Consider the following 20,791-nt stretch of genomic DNA (forward strand, 5'->3'; position numbering starts at 1 on the left):
ACGTCAAACTTTTTCTCAATACTAGATGTTTATTTCCAACATTCCTATTAAGTTAATATTAAAAATCTTTTCACCAGTACGTTTACTGATTGTAACTCTTTCATTTAAGGACAACTTGTTTTTGGACTTGTCTCTTGCTTATAAATTTCGTTAAAACTGACACATTTACAGTAAGATATCTATGACGCATGTCAAGCGTAAATCCAAACGCTGCGATGGCTGTGGTTTGGTTTGTTGCTGTGGTTAGGCAGCATATATCAGACAGTTTGGAGGTATTATAGCCTATAGTGTAGGGCTGTATTGCTGTAATGTAGCGTGCAGCATTAAAAAATAGCTTTTCCTGTGTTAACCTACGTTACTATTAGGCCTAGTGCTATTGATGTATCATGTATGGAAGTTAGTTTATTGTTTTAAAGTCTTAAAAGGCAGAGAGTGTGTTTACTGCACAACCATAGAAGACGTCACAAGTTCAGTTGCTGGGGTTTGGTATAAAAAGGCATCGTCTTGAGGTTGTGCACTGGTATACTAGACCCCAGAGAGTATTGAAATGAACTGTACTAGGCCTATATACTGGAGGCAAGAGGACCGAAGGGATGTTGAGAAGTTACCACCTCGTTATAGCCTACTAGGCTTTATATACTCCGGACTGCAGAGTATGGCATATGTAAGTTTTTGCCAATATCTCGAGTGTGCAAGAAAGCAACTGGTGTGCACTTCGACTCGTGGCACAAAGCATTTGCGCAGGCAAGGATGCGGTGCTTTACAATAGAAATCTGGAAGTAATAGGTGTTTTCTATTTTTTTTTTTTTAAAGACATTGCTTTTAAACACTGATTTTGCAGTGAAAATCAGAGAAAAAATGAGCGTCTCCTTTTAGAGACAACGCTGTAACCTGGTGTGCAATGCTGTTTTGCGAAAGAAATCTCGGGTGTGCACAATGTTCATCAATGTCCTAAGGCCAAACTTTTTTATCTTCACGCCAATTTATGTTTAAGAAACAAAGAAAAGCTGGTTGTCCATAGTTGAAAGGGCGGCAGGTACAAGCACAAAATTTATCAACGTGCACAACGAATTTTTTATCTTCATGCAAATTTATAATGAACAGAAAAGGTGATTATTTGAACGCTATTTTAGAATAAATAAACAAAAAATTTTGGTTTCAGTGCATGACATGATGTCAAAATTTGCATTTTTTGACATGCGATTTCTAATCAAAAACTGTCATACTTTCCAGTCAGGCTGGTTGTTTGAATGTCATTTTATTATAAATAAACAGAGAATTGAGCCTTCAGTGCGCCATCTCGCTGAAATTTGCAATTTTTCACACACGATTTTCTGTAGAAAACTGCCATTCTTTATGGTCAGGTATATTATACAGTAGGGAAAATTGGCATTACCAGCATGCATCAATCAATATACTTCAGTGGATTGTAGTGGTTGTCTTAGTGTCATGTCAACAAATTTTTAAATTGAGCATCCAACAATGAGCTAAATAGATGCCCACTGGACACTCCTTGTATTTTTAATGATTGGTCTTCACTGCACAATGAGGTTGCCAATTTGACTGATGTCTGGATAATGCAATTGTTTAAGGTGTGACCTGTGCCAGACTATGCTATGCACACAACATGAAGAGATATTTTTTCAATAAATGGCTCAGGCGATTGTGGCCAGACCAATGGAGAAAAAAGAGCAAAGCTTTTATGAAATTTTAGACCAAAAAACTGCTTGGTTGATTGCGTCTGTTTGCAGATTAAGCTTAGTTTGCCAGGGTTGGGCATCCAAGTTTTTCAAGGCGCACCAATTTTTATAGAGCCAGGATGCCCAAGGGCATCCACTAAAAACAGTTAAGGGTATTCACTGCTAGTTGCATACCTTAGTGCCAGACTGCAGAGTATGAACGTTTTCAGCAATATCTTACATCTGCCAAATAACCAAAAATAAGCAGTGCGCCCAACTGGAATTTGGAAAGCTGGAGTGAATTCCATGCAATTCTTACGCAGAAGGTCTGTTTGGTGTGCTTTACGAATACACCAAAGATGTTATGTCAATGGCTATTTTTTTTAAAAAAAGCAAAGAGATACTGTCCTATTTTTTGTCTATACAAGACAAATACAGAAGAGCAAAGTCGCCATGGTTGCACCAAGACGTGAATTGTCTCCGTACCAGGCCAACGCCACACCAAGTTTATGCTGCTTGGCCGTAGATCACACCAAAGATCTTTGATGCAACTGACATGGAATGCATCCTGGCTGGAAAGTAGATCAGTTTTTAATGTGAAATCTTTCATGCAAACAAATAATTTTTGGCATGAAGGCGTCAACTTAAGTCTCAATTCTTTATCTATTCATTATAATCTGGTGATCAAACAACCAGTTTTTTGTTGTATATTTATTATAAATCGTTGTGATGAGTAAAATATTTGGCGTGTGTGTTTATGAATGTCGTGCATGCAAATGCAACACTTTCTACTATGAGTTGTGTGGTTGTGCAAAAATGCTTGGGTACACTCAGCTACTGCTGAGCTGAGATTCATCAGCATGCCAGCTGATATTTTTTTCTTCACCCTGATTTGTAATAATTATAGAAAGAAAAGCAGTTTGTTTGAATTCCAATTTATAACAAATAAGCAAAAAGTTAAAACTTCAGTGTGTGCCATCATGCCAAAAATTGGGGTCAATTGGGCAAACACTTTGGGCATCGGATAGCAAAGGTTTCACTATTAGTGTGACTAACATATGAATTTCTTTACTCGATAGAGAAAAAATATCCAGAAAATGTTGCCCAATTTTTATTCCGGACAATTTTTAATGCTACATGCTGGACTCGTTCGATATTATGTCATGGTACATCGTCAGCGAAGCATTAACGTAACATGTGTAAGAGTTTGAGTGGTATCTCCTACGCCTGTAAATGCGGTTAAGTGACTGTGGTAGATGTACCACCAACACTCTGCTTAGGAAAAGTTTACCGCTTGAATGTCATCCAACTCATGTCTCAATTGAGTTTTCACCAAACAATACAAAGCCATTAGAGACTTTTGAAACACCCTGTAATTGTAAGGTAAATTTGTATTTTAATGATTTACTAAAGATTGCTGGCTATGCATTCTTGTATCGACTACAGATCATGTAGACTTTCCATGACGAGAACGATGAAACTATGCTTAATAACGGTTTGTTTGCTGCCTTAAAAATGAATGCAAGTGTATATAACTTATAGTTTATAATAGTGTATTGTTTTACAAGTTTTTAAGTTTAGTAGAATTTAGCATCTTTAGTTCTTCAACCACTTTTGCTTTGCGTATTTGTAAAAACCCTTTTTCTCAAAGTATAATAAGTAAAAGTTATGGTATTTGTGTTGCTAATGGTTAACAGTGTTAGGGTTATTGTGAATAAAAACTTTTTTGGTTTTTTCAAAAGTTACTTTTGTTGTTGAAATTGTGATTGTTCAGTAACCTACATGTATATTTTGCAGCCTAAGCTAGGTTTAAATGTTGGTATAAAATCTAAAAGGCTTAAGTAATATCGGAATTTCATTGGTTGGTTTCCAAAGTATGTCCAGTCTGGACGGACAAGATGTGGGCTTGTTTAAATCACCAGCGCCTGCAGCCATTGACAATGAATCAGAATTTTCTATGCAAAGTTCTTTCCAATCCGAAGACAAAGTGTTTCAATTTTCAGCAGAAAGCAGCCTCTATGGACAAGCAGCCATCGACTCATCCTATGCTACTGGGTATATCACAAATCCAACAGAAACCTATACAGACTTGGAGTCGGTGCAGTTGGCCGACGTGCAACGGAAACAACGAAGCAGTAACATATCTTGGCCCAAACCACTTTATACCTCCCTTGGCTTTGACGTTGCGCGAAGTATGAAAGGCCCATGTTGCAACAGGAACACGTACACTGCATCTGTTCAATGCAATAGACTAAACAAAGAGTGCATTAAAAGCATCGCTGCCCGCATTTACAGACGTCAGCGCCAAGTTATCATTCCGTTTATATGGGGAATTCTCGTTGGCGTTACCATAACGGCTGTAATGTTTCAGCAGCGCGTACTTTACAGTACCTCAACTTGGACTGCGGACGTGTCAAATCGTATTGTGGCCAAGCAGGAAGCTAATTTCGTACGCTTTTCTCCAGACATAACGAGAAAAAACTCAAATATAGATAAACCTGAACTATCCAACCAAGAATTATTGCAAGAATTATTCCCTAACTACGTGCGCCAAACTTCGGTGAGTTTGCCTTAAAGATGTTTTATGTGCAGTTGAACGCACTTCACCTTTTTAATTGCTTTGTTTTGGCGCAGGAATTGTCTGTTGACATTTGACTTTTCTGACCTTATAAACCGTTCAGCAACTTATAATAATGTCGGATAAAACTTTTTCCCGTACGAGAAGTGTGTTAAATATCGGTAGGCTACAAAAGTTTGCAGGGATATGCTGGAAACCTTCCTTAAAATCGTTTTTAAGCGTTTTAACGAACACTCATTTTTTAACAGCTTGAACACGAAACACGTTTGAAGACACGTATTTACGTTGGCGTAATTACGGCCGAAAAATTTTTAGGTACTCGGTCGCTCGCTGTTAACAATACTTGGGGAAATCAGGTGATCGATGTTTACTTTAATTGCAGCTATTATGGCATATTGTGTGCAAATGACTCCGTTAAATTGGATTCCCAAATGAGGGATGTTTAACATGTATTGGCTTGGCTAATGTGATGTCACTTTGCGGTATGTTTTGTGGATATGATTAACTAAGCAAAGGTTGCAGTTTTTTCAATTAACCTTATATAGGTGGACAAGGTGGAATTCTTCACACAGCACGGCAGCCGGGAAAAATACGGTATTCCCGTTGTCAATTTAGATAAAGCGAGCGACACCGAGTACCCGCCACAAAAGAAAGCATTCGAAATGCTCAAGGTAACTGTGACTTAAGCGAAGGTGTTGTCTTGTTTGAAGTTAAGTTGTTTTTCTTCTTTGACCACTTCGTTATAGTTTGTTGGGAATTTCCGTCAGTTTGCGTATAATGGTAAACTAGTTTTCGTATCCATTGGTACCAACCAATGCACGAGAAAACAACGCTTACTGAGTAGGCTATATTTAACAATTTTGGTCAAAAAAAAACTGGCCAAACCAAGAGTCAGTTGGAGACGTTTTTTGTTGTTCGCAGTCTATGTGTTCAAACCACATCAACGATTTTGAATGGTTTATCCGTGCTGACGATGACGTGTATATACGTGTGCAAATGCTTAAGAAATTCCTTTCTCGAATTGACGGCGACCGAATGGTAAGCTGCTTCAGTCCGAATTAATTCTTGCATGTACAGTATGATGTGAATTCCCCTAGTAATGTACTAATGTTGTAATTAGGAAAATTTATTTACTTTACAGCTGTTTATATTTGCGTTAAGATCAAATAAGAAGATTAAGTTCGCAATAGGCTTTGCGCAAAACGCATCCCATACTTGAACAAGTTAAGGTTATAACCATGGAATAGGAACCAACTTGAAATCTTGACACTTTCGCGTGGGAACCTTGTCAAGCTGAACTTAAATCAGTTTGACTTGAACTTCTTCAAAGACCGCTATTTCCGTTTTCATACTTGTACCGACCGCAAGATGAATGATAAACTACGTCAACAGAAATCAGAGCCATGTTCTCCCCCCATATGTCCCAGCTTTATTGTTGTAGACGGGTTTAATTGTGCCAAGTTGTCCCGAAGTCATGAACGTTTTGGCTTGTTCCGTATGCAATGTGATTGTGAATTTTAGTGACTCATTCATTTGTTTGAACGTTTTATGCAAGACATTCCAAGAAAAAGTTTCGCTTTAACTGGCTGCAGTACAATGTTATGTAGCGCTTAATGCATCTTAATAATACGTAATTCACTTACAGAAATCACTCATTACCATGGCATAATTTTCACTTACAGTGAGTGCAAGTCCAAAACCAAGTTGATCTTTTATGGAAGAACACTATTAACTGAACATCCTCGTAAAATATTTTTGAAAAATAATTCGTGGTTAGGTAGTTATGCCAATGATCAGTTAGGCGTCTTGTGAAGAAATTAGCAACGTGAAGCATATTAATTGAATAAATTATGATTGTTTTAAATATAAAAAGATCAAGTAGCCTAGTCATTTGCGCCCTTGAAATTCCGATATCCTTTGGACTGCACAAGCTACCCGTCAAACCGGTACCGTACTGGTTGTGGTGGTTGGACTATAGGCCGTCACCTATCAAGCTATTGGCTGCTACTTTAACAGATACGTACTTGTTATATATTAGGAACTGTTAAATTTATGATTTTGCGAATGTTGTCTGTGATTACGTATGATATCACACGAGCCTTCATCTACGTCACAATTAAGGTCAACTTTGCGATTTTCTTTTGCTTATAAAATGCGTTCTGGTTTGGTTTGTAAACCGATGTTTGTTCAGTCGTGCTAAAGACTGGTGGGATTTGAAACAAATCCAAGTTTTATCTCTCCAGAATCGGGTTTCGAGGTGGTCTATTCACAATAATGACTCGAATAAAAGGTTTTTGAGGATATGTATAGCGAGATTATTGGTACTATTCACATATCTCTCCACCTCATTTCGAGTCCCTTTCATAGCTGAAAGTGTCGCCACAAGTGTCAAATCGACAAAGCCTTCTCTTTGCGCTTGCTGTCTGCTGTAAAGTTTGCATTTAACGACGTTGTTCTTCAAAATAAAATCCAACAAAAGATGAAAACGGTCTCGCTGTGTTTCATCTTTCATTTTGTTTTTGATAGTAGCGTGGATAGACTCCACATCGCAATCACAACAGTTATTGCGCTATTGTGTTTTTCGCCGTTTTAAAGCTTTTAACACGTTATATTTGCATACTTATTATAGATGATAATAGGTATGCAAATAACCTTTGATCGTGACAAAGTAATTGGTTGTAAACTTCCTTTGTAATCGTTTATATTCGCGTAATAGCACGAAGGAACGGCTATCCCATTTTAGACAATTGTAGTACTTTTTTATTGTTTAATGCCTAATAACAATATCTTATCCATTTGAATACTTCACAGCGCGGGCAACTGGACCTCTAGCAATGAGGAGTCATCGCCGAGTTAGGTCAAGCAAAGACTTTCATCACTCCGAGAATAAAAATTATAATAAGTTAATAACATACCATGATACAACCGGTGCAAAACATTTGTTAATTGCGCATTGTGTTGTAATTATTCACTGTGTTCGCATTCCATGTTCTTCTGGAAGTCAATTGTTTGTCGAAGGAGAACCAGTTGTATACCTTTAAAACGTTTTTGTCGGCGTGGTGTAGATTGTTAACTTTTGACGTACGTGCGATCACGAGATGAGATATTTACTAAACTGTTAATCATCGTTTATTCGGTCATAAAAAATCGTCTTGGTAATGCAAAATGGGAACTTTTAAACATTAACTTGGCAGCGCAAGGTTTGATTTGATTGATCGTCTTCGTCCACTTCTCCATTTGGTCAGTTGGCTCTTTGCAAGTGACAAATTAGGGAAGAAAAATTGCAGAGATTTTATTTAACCAAATCCTATCGCAAATATTGAAAATGCTTTTTTCGTCGCTTTTTTAGCTCCATTCGTTGATAATACATGAACCCGCCCGTGTTGGATGTTGAAGAATCAGGATAAAAAGCACGAAATATCTTAATGATAAAGATTAAGGAATGTTTGATTGTAACAGAAATGTTGTCTCTGTAAATTACAGTTTGCCGTTACAGCGATACCAAGCCATAACCATGATGACATAGCGACTATAACAACAAGGCATAACAACTATAGTCAAATTTATCGGCACAAAAGCTGTATGTTGATATGGTGTATTAGTTTAACTAAGTATTCCGTTTCACTGCAGCTCTTTCGAGAGAAAGAATTTGTTTGTATTGGCAATAGGGTTACGCGTTTCATATGAAAAAAAAATCTACTTTAAGAAAAAGCTTTCAGTTCACAAAAAAAAATTTCAGGTATCTTCCGTAAACCAACGTCATCATTATTATGACTTGGCCATGGTATTTTGTATTTATTGTTGTGGTTATAGCGAAGCCCCAGTTGCTTTCATCTTGCCGTTTAATGACTATTATTATTACCCTACTGCTCAGCAACTAAGTTTTATGGTCAACGAAATGTTTGCTTAGCGAGGCCACATGTCCTGCTTGGAATTACTGCAAGTGGCACTTCCGTTTATTAATAAGTGGTCATTGGACAGTCTTCATCAACATTTTCGCTCGTTGTATTCAAATATACTGCCTAGTTTATACGTGGTCACTAATTTTCTTTCTTTTTATTGTTGGTATTCTGCATACACCGTTTTGAATTCTTTAATTTTGCTTTTAAATGAGCAATTCTTCAAGATTATGTCCACCAAATGATTTTTAAATTCAATGAAAACCTCAGCATCTGTGTCCCGTGGTCACATTTGTCGGTTCCATATGGTAACTAAACGTAGAGAGCGTTACAATTTCATTAAAGCAAATATGTTTTATCGAGTTAGTTACTTTGCTTTTTTATGGTCAGTAGTTGACCTTTACACCGCATCGATAACTGGGAAAAGATTCTAGAGTTGTTCAATTGTGCAAATATTAAGCGTTTTTACGACAATATCAACAGAAAAACATTTTAACTTTTATACCAGATCGTTGCTAACGTTATCTACGTGTGCCTTGGAATGTTGCCACTATCCACAGAAAGCCATCGCTTTAGTTTTATTTGTGTCTTGGGTGAGGCCGGGTGTGGAATGTTACTGACGTGTTTGACCTGTTCAATGACAAAGAATTCACTAAAAGGGAAATACGAATTCATGGTTACCAGTTATCTTCGTACTTTTAATAAGCTTTGCCTTAAAATGTTTAATTTTATTTTACGAAGCTTTTTCGCCGACGAATTCGTCAAGTTTTGTTTTTCATCTCGAAATTTCATTCGAAACAACACATTAGCTTGTGTACAACGTGATAGTCATGTCTATTATGTCTAACGCATCGATTTCCATTGTCTCGCGCTTGAATTGACATTCATTCGAAGAACTGCATGGCTTGCTTTCGTGACAGTTTACGGTTTATAGCGTAATGGTTTCATTGTCCCTTCGATTTCACTTTCTGGTTAAAAGCAAATGAAATGATTTTTGTTTTGTTTGATTTTGTGTCAGCTTCATTGTCGCATATTTAAACAAGATTATTTAAATTTGATTGGTGAAAACGCGAACCTACGTTTACAATAACATCTAACTTTTTTATTTTAATTATTTTATACATTTTTGACTCTGTCTTCAACTCATAGATCTACATGGGCCAGCCTGGTCACGGAGTGCCTGAAGTTCGTGACAAGCTAGGACTGAAAGGACACAACTTCTGCATGGGAGGACCGGGCGTCATATTCAATCGCAGAGCTCTTAAAGGTAGGATTCTACGATTGAGATACAAAAAAATGCAAGCTGCTTGCTCCACAGTATTTGTTGAAGTACAGTAACCTGGGCAATGAAATGACCCGAATCTGGACTTGTCGCGATTCAGCATAAGCGGTCAAAGTTCTTTGTGATATTTCTCGGTCAATTTTTGCATTTTTTATTGTTGTGTATGTGATGTTACTGATAAGTGATAATTCACGTCAGTAGCTGCGACAAAGTCATTGATATATATATAAGGAACTCTTTAATTACGTTTTACATGTACATTCACAAGATACGCATGGGCCATATCCCTGGTGTTTCTAATTTTAAATTTATTTCAGAAAGGAACCTAACGCAGTTCTTTGTTGCTTTATGCCGCCGTTTTGCGCCACGTGGTTATTTATCACCCGCTTGGCAAGATCTAGCCGAGAGAATGATTTTACCTAAGGGGATTTTTTACTCATTGATTTATTTAAATGATAAATACAATCTTCTATTGAACATTTTGTATCCATGAGCGACCGCGTGGTATTAATTTTTTTCAAAGTTTTGTTTATTTTATTGGTCGTGATTTTATTATAGATCTTTATCACTGTCAATGCTGCGTTTACAAAAACCACGATTTATCAGCATTAATCAATTGATATGTGTGGTGGTTATATTTGCTAACATTGGCAAATTTGCAGAAAAGAAACACGATTTACTACCCATTTAGTTTACCGCCGCCGTTTTAAATTTCTACTTTACTCACACCGCCAGTATTTCTAAGCCTGAAAACCGGCATTACGTATTTACCAGTTGATTACTTTCGCTTTTTCAGCTTTATGTCCACACTTGGACAGCTGCATGGAGGAGGTTGTATCTCGTGAAGAGGATGTAGAGATTGGTCGTTGCGTTACCAACCATCTGCATATTGAGTGCACCCACGCCTGGGAAGTAAGTTATGTGTATGATAGCTGACATGATAGTTTATGATAACTATGACTGAAATAATTGCTTGAGGCATGGAAGTCATTTTGCGTTTATGTGCTTTTCATCAGCGGTTGTGAAACTGCTTTTTCAAACTCGAATTTTTCAGACAAAAACTGACCAAGAGAAATATTGAACCTATGATTAGAATGAGGTGATTTTCCTTATAATTATAATATTTCTTTTCAACACATTTTTGGAATGTGTCTTGTCGTCTGTTAAAAGAGTCATAAGTTATCACTGTCCTCTGAATTATACAAACTTCCATTAACCGACGTGCACCGTTGTTTTTGCCCTTCCTGTTCCATTGTTAGAAAAAACTGCATTCCTTTGCGTCACGTATAAACTGTATGTTCCATCATTGTTGGACCGCATCACAGTTTCAGTTCGTCCGCAGAAAAACAAAAAATTGTGTGGGACTCTAAAAAGGCCGTATAATGAGCGCACGTAACATTTTATAGGAGAAGGGTGATCTCCTATTTCTGTATTATCCAAATCTTTGGATATATACGTACATGAAAAAGAGATTTTACCACCGCTTTTATGTTCGGTGGACCAGTTGTCATTTCAGCAAGCAAATACTTAAGCTGAAATGAAAAGTTTTATTGCCTTCGAACTATGCAAACTGAAGAACTATACAATCCAAATAAGATTTGGTGCAACGTTAACTTGCAGTTTGCCCAAAGAACTTCAGACGACGGCACCAAACCACTTGGTTGTGTGTCGATCGGAATTTGCTTTCAACATTAGTACGTTATCGTCAAAATCTTGGGTTTTTTACGCCTAGTTTCAGCATGCTTATTACTTGATAATGTATTTTGGTGATCTTCAGCCGTGCCCATTTATCTACTGGAAAGGCTTTCAGAGCACTGGTTTCAACTTAGCCTTCGTAAGCCATGCTTGGTCATCGTGAGCAATCCACTGGGACAAGGCAATACTTTAATTTATTTCGAATATTGTAAACCATGGATAATTAATTGTTCTTAACAACGTGTTTCTAACATCGCTTTCGCAATACGTCTTATGCCACCACATGGTCTTGGCTGGCGGAAAGAATCGACGATGAACCATGGTTATTTGCCTGCAGGCTGCGAACATCGTTAACTCTCTGCCTTAGACGCTCTTTGTGTGTTATTCATGGTTTTTTACGCAAAACTAGCATACCACGCGCATGCTGCTCATTATGGTTGTAATCTACCGCCCCTGCACATATTTTGTGTCTTCAAACTGACATATATATTTTCAAATCTCGCATTGCAAGACGGTTGCGTTTTAATTTCCATCACGATAGAAGCTGTTGTTTGATTAATTGCAGGAAAAGGAAAGGAAATATTAAGGTCACAGTTTTGAATTAAATCTTATTTGCTGGAACACAGCCGAACAAGAGCAACTGTATCTAATTACGAAGTGAGGCCGTTATTTCAAATTTATATTGAAATGAAGACTGTGCTTTTGGACACCACGCTTTCACGTTAAATATTAATAGCTGCGATCGGATATTTTTAGTCGATGTGTTTCTTAAAAGAGATTATCATTACTTTGGACTGTTAACCATTACGCACTCCACAAACATCCATCCATAGCGTTTTGCGATATTTCTTATTTAGCTATCTGATACTCAATTCTGTTACTCGTTGCGGCATCGAGCAGTCAACATGTAGTTTAAACAACGGGTTCGTTAGCAGCACAATAAATATTTGTTGCCCTGTTAGCACTGTCGCTGACGTGACAATTTGGTAGACATTTCGTTATGAAAAATTTTATTTCTATTGACCTGTCCATAGTTACCTCTCACCACGGTCAGTGGTTCAAGTTACTGTAGACCCTTATATGACAACGTCCAAAATAGCCAATGGATGAATTTTTGTCGAGTGTGTAATGGTCAACTATAAATTTTGTGGTAGCGTTGTACACAAAGGTCTTACGTGTGAGATCCCAATTAATCAAAGTTATGGTTATTTGCCATCCTCTGTAGCGGATGTTGCCAACTGCGGTGAAATCGTTACAGCCTGTATATAACGTTTATTACTGCAGTGTTTCTGTTCTGCAAATTTGAGTGTTTATTGTTTTGTGTTTGGCTGGGAGGCATTCCCGTGGATGTTTTTTTGCTCTAACTTAATAATATTTCCTGTTTACTGAAAGTTACTAAACCGCTTTTTTGCAGTTGAAAATACTTTGTTTAATAACTCCTTTCAAACAGAAACGTGAAAAGACTGCTTTTAGCTGTAGTTTTATTTTAATTTTGTCTCCAGCGAGAAGCTTAATGTTAGGGATCGTTAAAAGAATTAACATCTCTGGTTATACCCTACTTTTGAAATAACTTGCCGGTGACAGCGGCTTGAAGTATTTCTTCACAATTTACAATGAAATGGCGACAAATATTTGCTAACTTTTGTAATCAGTCATAAGACTGAAGTTTTTCTTAATACCCTACTGGCCTACTCTCTTATTGTTTGTCCTTGATGACGTCAACTGATAGAATAGTTTATAACCGCCACGTTGGTAGCGGTTAGTGAATACGCGATTCCACGTAGTAAATTACCAAACTAGAAATGCAAATAAAGTACCGGTAATTACATTTTAAAGAGACAGTTCCGTTTGTAAATTGCGGTTGGTGTGCATGACGATATTGTGTAGTTTAGTATACTTCGAATCTAATGTCTTTGTCGTCATTTTTTCCAGACGCTTAAGCTCTTTTATCACTCGTACCAGGAGGAGTACAGGGAGGAAAAACCGTTCCTTGGCAACCTGGCAGAGAACGAGCACGTAAGCAAGGCTCTGACTCTTCATCACCTCAAGCTCCCGTACATCATGTATCGAGTCCATCGTCATTACACAAGCCTCATGCTTAATTCGACTGTCCAGGTAGGTAGATGCTATTCCCCTTGTAGATTAGGATAAGGTTACTTCTGGTTTGCATTTTAGGTGTTTTTTTTTCGTTATAATCCGCGAATACCTTTATTTGTATGAGCTGTAAATGTTAATTAATTGATAATTTCTTTGCGATTGATTATATTGTCGCTGATATGATGTCATCAGCATTGATCTGGAAAAACCTGTTGTCACAGGTGCAGTGCAGTGAATAAGAAATGTTATGATTTGAAATTGGATCAATATCTAAGATAGGTGTATAAAACTTAGTCATGCGACAGTGGGAGTACGTATTACAGGTCCACTGTCTCGTCGTGCAATATAAGTTGCTTATCGCCCAATATCGAAGTGTTTCTGTGTCAAAAACGTTTCGGTCAGCGTGCTAGTTTGGAGACAATCCAGGCAAGAGTAAATCAAAACGATTAGAAAGGCGAGACCAAACCACGAATTGATAAGATAAAATCTAGTTTCGCACTGGCCAATTTTAGCGACAACCGTTGTTTTCTTTGTACTTCCCGCTTGCAAGGCTTGTCCAGGACTTGTTTGTATTGCAATACTCGATATTCTAAAACTCAATAGATGGTGTTGATGGTATTCAATCGTCGTTTACAAAAACGCAAGGGATTTTGTTTACATAAATAAGCAAATCTAGGGTGATATGTTTACTTCACATGTCTGGCAGTCCTGGTATCGATCTTGTGCAAGTTTTTACGGCTTGTTGAAAACCGCCAGTTTGACCTATATAGAAAAATTTGCAACTGAAATCAGCTGGATTGCTGCAATCATATCGGGATAGCTTTTCTGGCCGAGGTAGTTAATAATTTTGCTCTAGCACCGTTCTATCTTCTATAAATTTGCGGCGTTATAACAATGTTTATGCTTTGCCGCACACCAACTAACTTCTAGGTGTGATCTACGTCACGAACTGAAAATGGTTATTTTTCGATGTGAGCAGACGTAACACTCACTCGCAATATGTGGTCGACACGTTATCAATAATAAGTAGAACTTCCTTACGGTGTTATTGGAAAGATTGGCTGCATCTGCCTATAGTTTCCATTTTTTGTCACGTAACTACTAAATTCCTTGCCATGTTATCATTATCCTAATATTTGTACAGTCTTGAAACGGTTTTTAATTGTCTACGTATGCAGCTGTTGACAATGGAAGGTTGTCCTATAACCTTTAATATTACTACATATTTATGGTACTTGGTTATTGCCGATCTCTATAAGGTAGTAAAACTAGATGACGTTGTTTTATGTCGGCCAACCCACAATTTTACTGCCCCAGCTTTTAAAGTACCGCAGTACTGTTGGATCACAATAGATTTTATACGTTATATATATTTTTATTGCTTAATTCTATTAATTTTGATCTTTTCAGGAAATGACCCATCTACACAAGAATATTGATGAAACCAACCGTCAACTTCCGGTCGGGGAACAGCGCCATCTTTCATCAGGAAAACGACTCGTTGCGTCATTTAAGCCCCGCAGGTGCATTGAAGTAGAAATCTTATCTTCTGAAAAACTCCTAAAGCAAAGACCCAATTGCGTAATGCAAGTTTGATTTATAATTAGGTTAGATGACGTGTGTACTTGGAAATCATTCGCTATCGATTCTGTTTACGATTTGTCGCTATCCCACGTCGCCCGTGACATCACTAATGACGTATTGGCTGATTTGAAACAGGTTACTACTCTTGCGAAAATTGCTTTATAATTGACATTTTACATTGCGCGCAAATATTCTGTATACTATACATATTTTAAAATTACCTCCCTACAGTTAGAAATATAGTTTTCAACAAAGTTTTTGATCATTTTTCAACGTTGTTTTGTTTCTATAAATTTCCAGATTGGGGAGACTGGCATTGATGAAGCGGTAGGAATGTCGTTACCTTCTAAATTCACGTACAGTCACTTGAGTGATGGTTACATTCGATCGGACCCACTGCGTGGAACCGACTACTTATTAGACGTCTATTTTACCAGCAAGGAATCCACAAATACCAATCAGGCAAGTGCATTGACTTCAAGGTGAAGCCAAAAGCTGTGCGCGACTCAATCAATGGATTTGTTGAACTTAAATGAAACGCTTTTGATGATCTAGATTGCGTGTTCATGTCATGTCGGGGTCACCAGTGTGCTAACTGAGCGTGTTCTTGTTAGGCTTGATTGTTGTTAATTATTGCTTGATCGATTGTTTGTTAGTTCGACTCCATTGTTAAGCGCGTTCATTAACTCCTGATAGTCTAGTTGAGCATCACAGTACCAAAACCAAACTGTCAATGTTTTCAATATTGATATATTATGTTGATTCTCAACGAAACAGTTACTGTTTTCAGAGCACTGAATAGAGTTTCATTCGGTTCTATTAATACCAGACTGTACAATTAAGAACGCGCATTGAACGCTGTGGTAACGAATCACGTAATTCAGAAGTAATAGTGTGTTACGTATACCGGACACGGCCAAAATATACTGCAGCGCTTGCTGTAAAACACACGAAATAAAACACTAATAATGTTATAATATCATCAGATCGCTTTGTGACGTCCATTGTCGGCAAAGCATCGGCGAAATTGGTCGTCTTCAGCTGTTGCTGGTTTCTATAATTTTTCTCACATAGCCTTGTATTGACCATACAAAGCTTTTAAATCCGAATGTTTATTGAAGTAAAATGTTGTTCATAGTCTACACCAGGGATGTCCAACCTTTTATTATAGTGGGCCGCATTGTCACTTGAAATAATTGAATGGGCCGCAAAACCTATTAAATTTCAAGAAAAATGGGTACATGAAGTACATACTTTTGGAGTGAAAATGACTAGCGGGCCGCACAAAAATCTCAGGCGGGCCGCAGGTTGGACATCCCTGGTTTACACAGTCAGAATTTTAAACAATGTGCTGGGTCAATAGTTAAATTCGTATTTTTTCTGCTAGTCCCAAGCGTTTTCAAATCTTTCCCAATGTAAATTTTTCGGCACAAATATTAGGAAAATGTTGTATCACATCATATTTCCCTACAACTAATAATAATCCACGCATGTGAATTTCTAGGTGCGTCGTGTTCACCTGGTCAGACCAGCAGGAGATTTGGAAGTGTCAGCCATCAGACAATCATCATCTGGTGAGTTAAAGGAAAAGTTAATAACATGGGTTCTTAGCCATGGTCACTTATAGGGTTGTGCCAAATTGAAAAATTGGATTTGCGAAAATGTTATACGAATAAGTAAAACAAGGATTTTGGTGAACGCTGAATCTAAGTACTTGGCAAGTAAGGAAATCGTGATTGAAACGTGTCACCTTGATAAATTTTGAAAACCCACAAATTTTTTGTTAATATGAAATTACTAATGTTCTCGCAACTTTTTAATCGTCATTGCAGAAAATTATAGAACCCAAAAGCTAGAGGTTTTGCGATGGTTTTCTTATTTTATGCAAAATCAAGGGCTCGGTTAGAAGCTGTCTGTAAGATCCATGATCGGTGCGGCACAACCCGAAGTCACTTAGTTCTATTCGGATTCCAAATATACTCTGGGTTTTTATGTTTGCTGGAATTAATGATGTCCGCTGCAGAGAAACTAAGAGTATTTTGCTGAACTGGTTTTATTCTGCTTTCTATAACGCTTAAAGCAATACAGTTCTGAGACATTTCGTGAACAGTCTCGTGGTAATAAGTAAATTAATACTTCTGAAAACATGCCAAGCTATAATATTACCAATTACATCAAACCACCGATAAATGTAACAGTTTTTGACAATTTTTAGGGTGGCAAGACGTGGATTTTTATATTATTCTCCCGGTCAAGAGATCGAGACCCTCCGAGTTTGAGTCCTTCATGCGCACCTTTTTCGAACCGACTTTTCTCCTTCGCACGGATGTGCCCTCATCCAATCTTATCGTGATCCCATTTGGGGAGGAGAAAACTCCGGCATTGAGCTCGCAAACTCCATCGTCAAACGACATCGTCCACTGGTACAGGGCGACTTATCCGGGATCGAAATTCGTCATCTTGGAAAATGCAGCTTCTAACGCAAAAGATGCTCTCCAGCAAGCCTACGCCAAAGGCATCATGTACGCCTACGAAGAGTTAAAAGAAGATAAAATCAAGCTGAAGAGATCTGTGGTCATCCTGACAGATGTCAATATTAGCTTAACACACGATGTTTTAAAGTCCTGTGTTTTTCGTACAGGCGTCCCATCCCAAGGCTACGCGTACAGCAGTTATTACAGTAATTATAACTTCGTTGATTATAAAAGACGACGGAGAAAAGCAGGGCAACCCCCACCGTCCCAATTATACCAACCCGTTCCTTTTCGTGTGTACCCAAGCGTAGGGCTAGAACCTTGGCCAACTTCGCTCGTCCCCCAAAATCCAGACTCTAAATCCGGTCGCGCGGCTTTTCCGCACGAAATGGTAAAATCGGAATTTGGGTTTTGGGACAGTGGTGTGATTGGTGACGATGAAGGAAACGCGGTAACAGCGCCATTGTGCGGCCGTTTATCAGACATTTATCCGTCTGCCAGCGAGTCGGTGTCGCTGGCGAACAGCAGCAGATCTGTTAGAACATTCCGTGATTTGCTGTACGAAAAGATCTATGCAGGTCATTTGACTTTGATGCGTGTTCCAGATCGCGCTTTTGTTAACATTCCAAGAAGCTGACGAATCGTCACGTGATGAAAAGCCCGACAACGTCGGTAAAAGAATGTCAATCGTCATATTTCGTCGTATTTATTTTTTCATACCAATTTTTACCGGTATTTGTGTCATTTCCTAAAGCTGTTATTATTTATTGTTAGCATTTTTTCAGGGGAGGCGCATGCCTTTTGTATAGCGCTTTTTCATTTTAGTAAATTATTATGTTTTTTTTTTCGACTAGTGCTGCCAATCGCAACGTGTGAACTGAATCTTTTGTCGTGGATAAATACATCGCGATTGTTCGTCGTTATTCGAGTGTGCGAACGTATCAGATTACTTGCACAAGTACTCCACTCTCCACATAGATGGTGCGTTACTGCAATAAAAACCTTTCAAAACAAGCAAGACAATGCAATACGTATTTTGCCTAATCGTTGGTTACTGAGTACCAGTACCTGTTTGCAGTTATTGAGTTAACTGACCACGCTTTTTTCACTAGACCCTACGGGCTTTACTAGTGATATTTGTGAAATTCGATGCAATTATTTCGGAATTTTAAAGTGATTCCTTATTTGTTAACGCCTAGTAAGTGCATTTAGTATTATTTTTTTTCTTGCTACGTAATTTTTGTAACTTTCTGACAACGTATAATTCTATAAATTCTTGCAATTGTTGTCGATGTAGTTCAAAAACATTTTCGTCAGTTTTCAGTTTTACCAACGATAACAGTAACAACAACATCAAGACTCCAGCATTTGATAAATCATTTTTGTCTGTAATCTCATGATGCAACGCTCTCCGTTATACAATTCCCTGTAGTTTGCGCTGTTTTTGCCCTATCATTTTTCTCGCGTGGTCGAGTATGTTGGGATATTATGTGTACGGGTATACCAGTGACTTGCATTACTCTGTTCCGCTTCATTGCTCACCGTGGAATTCCTTTGTACGCTTCAATGCTTTAACCGTTCAGAAAAGTGGCTAAAATTTTGGCCCAGTCGTACCCTTTCGGTGTATTACCGTAGGTTAGTTAGCAAAAGATAACTAGTTCACACTGTGCAGTGGTATAATTACAACGTTTTTGGTACGATAGACGAATTGAGCCCATTGGGATTTACTTGCCCGATTGTTTTGGTGATGTTTATATCTGTAAGTTCATCCGTGTTATTTGATTTTCCTTGTTCATCATTTTCCCTAATACGTGCGCCTGCCGTGTTGAACCACTGGTGTGAATCACGTTGTCTATAATTATATGTTGCTGTTGTTTTTCATGTATCTGTGAAATAAGGTTACTGTACTGTCTACTTTTTTTTCTACACTTAATAACTAAAATTGCTTTTCGCAGATATTAAGGTGCCTTTGAAACCAACAGATGAACAGACGTACTAGTTAAAATTCTTACGAACTGTTTTGCCGGATTGCGCTTTGTTGACGTACTGTTTAACTGTTACTTGGTTCTTGTTGATCGGGTGCTCTATGAGACATTGTTTAAACGTACGGTAGTCTAAAAGTGATGTTTCAATTTTCTAAATTTCTGATTCTATTTTCATTCAAAATATTTTTAAATTTTCGTTTTTGGACATTGCATTCATGAAAAGGTGATTCGGTTTGGAAGCCATTTATAGACAGTAATTGCGCGCTTTTTCAAAGCTAAAATTATCTGATTTTTAATTGACCGCTGGTTTAATTTGCTCCTGGTGATATCTGCTGTAATTAACGATAATTTATTAGTATACTTTTATATCATTTTCACGATATCGTAATTCAATGTTATTCATTAAAACAATTGGATTGTTTAAAAAAAACGTTGTTCTGTCGGTTGGAAAAGCAGGCCAAGAAATGATTTACCTTAGATCTAAAATTCTTCTCCACAGCAGTCGCAACCACGTCGGTTGTATCAGCAGACCGGTACCATGACAGGGTGCTGGTCAGATACACTGCTTTAGGTATCTGGCTCTCTAGCACATGACACGTATACTTTCCGGTTGCATGAACTCACTTTTGCGAAGAGCCGCAAGTTTCCACGTGTCATCAACACTTTTCAATTATCCCTGGAGACAAGGTTAGCATGTTTTACCACTTCCAGCGTAAGCGTTTTACCTACAAGGCTTTTTTTCGTGTTTTTGGTTTTGTATAATACAGAATCCGGTAACCGTGTAGTATTTTCTGCATTGAGTATAGTTAAGCTTTTTGCATATTTTACATTTCAACCACCAGTCGCCCGTGATGGAAGGATTACTTGTATATGAGCTTGTGCTAAACTGCTGGTAAATTATTTTGCGCATGTCCGTTTCTTACCCGAGCACATAAAATTCGGTTTTCATACGTCACCATTCTTATTGGTCATCAATTACTCTCTCAGTCACCACTGAAGTAAGCGGGACTTCCACAGATGGTAGAAAAGGTTTCAAGGTTTGAGATGTCGGAACAGTTTAGATAACAAGATCTGCCATCAATGGTCACTTCATTAAACCAGCAGGTAGCTTTTCAGCGCACCGTCCGGAGAACGACGTACTACTAGCACAAGAAAGCAGCACGCAATTTTCCGGTCTGCTAACTGAAACAAGAATTTGGTTTCTGACTACATTCTACTCAAGAAAGCCTAAACCTCATCTGCAAAAAGCTTCCCCAACGCTACTAGCTCAAAAACAATCTTCTTTATTATGTAGACCTTACAAATATTCTGCAGAAACTAACGCAAACATTTTTCTAATAAACTTTGCGCTTACGTTGCTTGTTGGTTTGGTTTATGTAAATAAAAAGAAAATCGGCATTTTTAGCCATTAACGAAAAAAATTTTGTAAAATATATATTGACTATTTAATGAAATTGTACAACTGTATATACAGAAAACCCGAATTTTGAAAACTTATTACCCGGTTTCAATTTCCGC

General features: G+C 37.8%; 1 protein-coding gene across 1 annotated transcript; it reads left to right on the forward strand.

Moving 5' to 3' along the window:
* The first annotated feature begins 3,480 nt into the window (after nucleotides 1-3,480).
* Nucleotides 3,481-19,703, forward strand: LOC143449355 (chondroitin sulfate synthase 3-like). Its single transcript, XM_076949520.1, has 12 exons — nucleotides 3,481-4,239; nucleotides 4,506-4,613; nucleotides 4,803-4,928; nucleotides 5,179-5,295; nucleotides 9,306-9,423; nucleotides 10,235-10,350; nucleotides 13,066-13,248; nucleotides 14,641-14,753; nucleotides 14,838-14,949; nucleotides 15,115-15,276; nucleotides 16,319-16,388; nucleotides 17,030-19,703. The coding sequence occupies exons 1-12, from the start codon at nucleotides 3,556-3,558 to the stop codon at nucleotides 17,923-17,925; spliced, it is 2,805 nt and encodes a 934-aa protein (XP_076805635.1). The 5' UTR covers nucleotides 3,481-3,555; the 3' UTR covers nucleotides 17,926-19,703.
* Nucleotides 19,704-20,791: the final 1,088 nt, after the last annotated feature.

The sequence above is a fragment of the Clavelina lepadiformis genome, chromosome 3 (assembly GCF_947623445.1).
Source record: "Clavelina lepadiformis chromosome 3, kaClaLepa1.1, whole genome shotgun sequence".
Lineage (NCBI taxonomy): Eukaryota > Metazoa > Chordata > Ascidiacea > Aplousobranchia > Clavelinidae > Clavelina > Clavelina lepadiformis.

Excerpts from the sequence above, each read along its gene's own strand:
- LOC143449355 (XM_076949520.1), top strand. The coding sequence starts at position 3,556 with ATGTCCAGTCTGGACGGACAAGATGTGGGCTTGTTTAAATCACCAGCG. Across the intron at positions 4,240-4,505 it reads ACTACGTGCGCCAAACTTCG|CTTGAACACGAAACACGTTT; the intron begins GTGAGTTTGCCT and ends ATTTTTTAACAG. Across the intron at positions 15,277-16,318 it reads AATCCACAAATACCAATCAG|GTGCGTCGTGTTCACCTGGT; the intron begins GCAAGTGCATTG and ends GTGAATTTCTAG.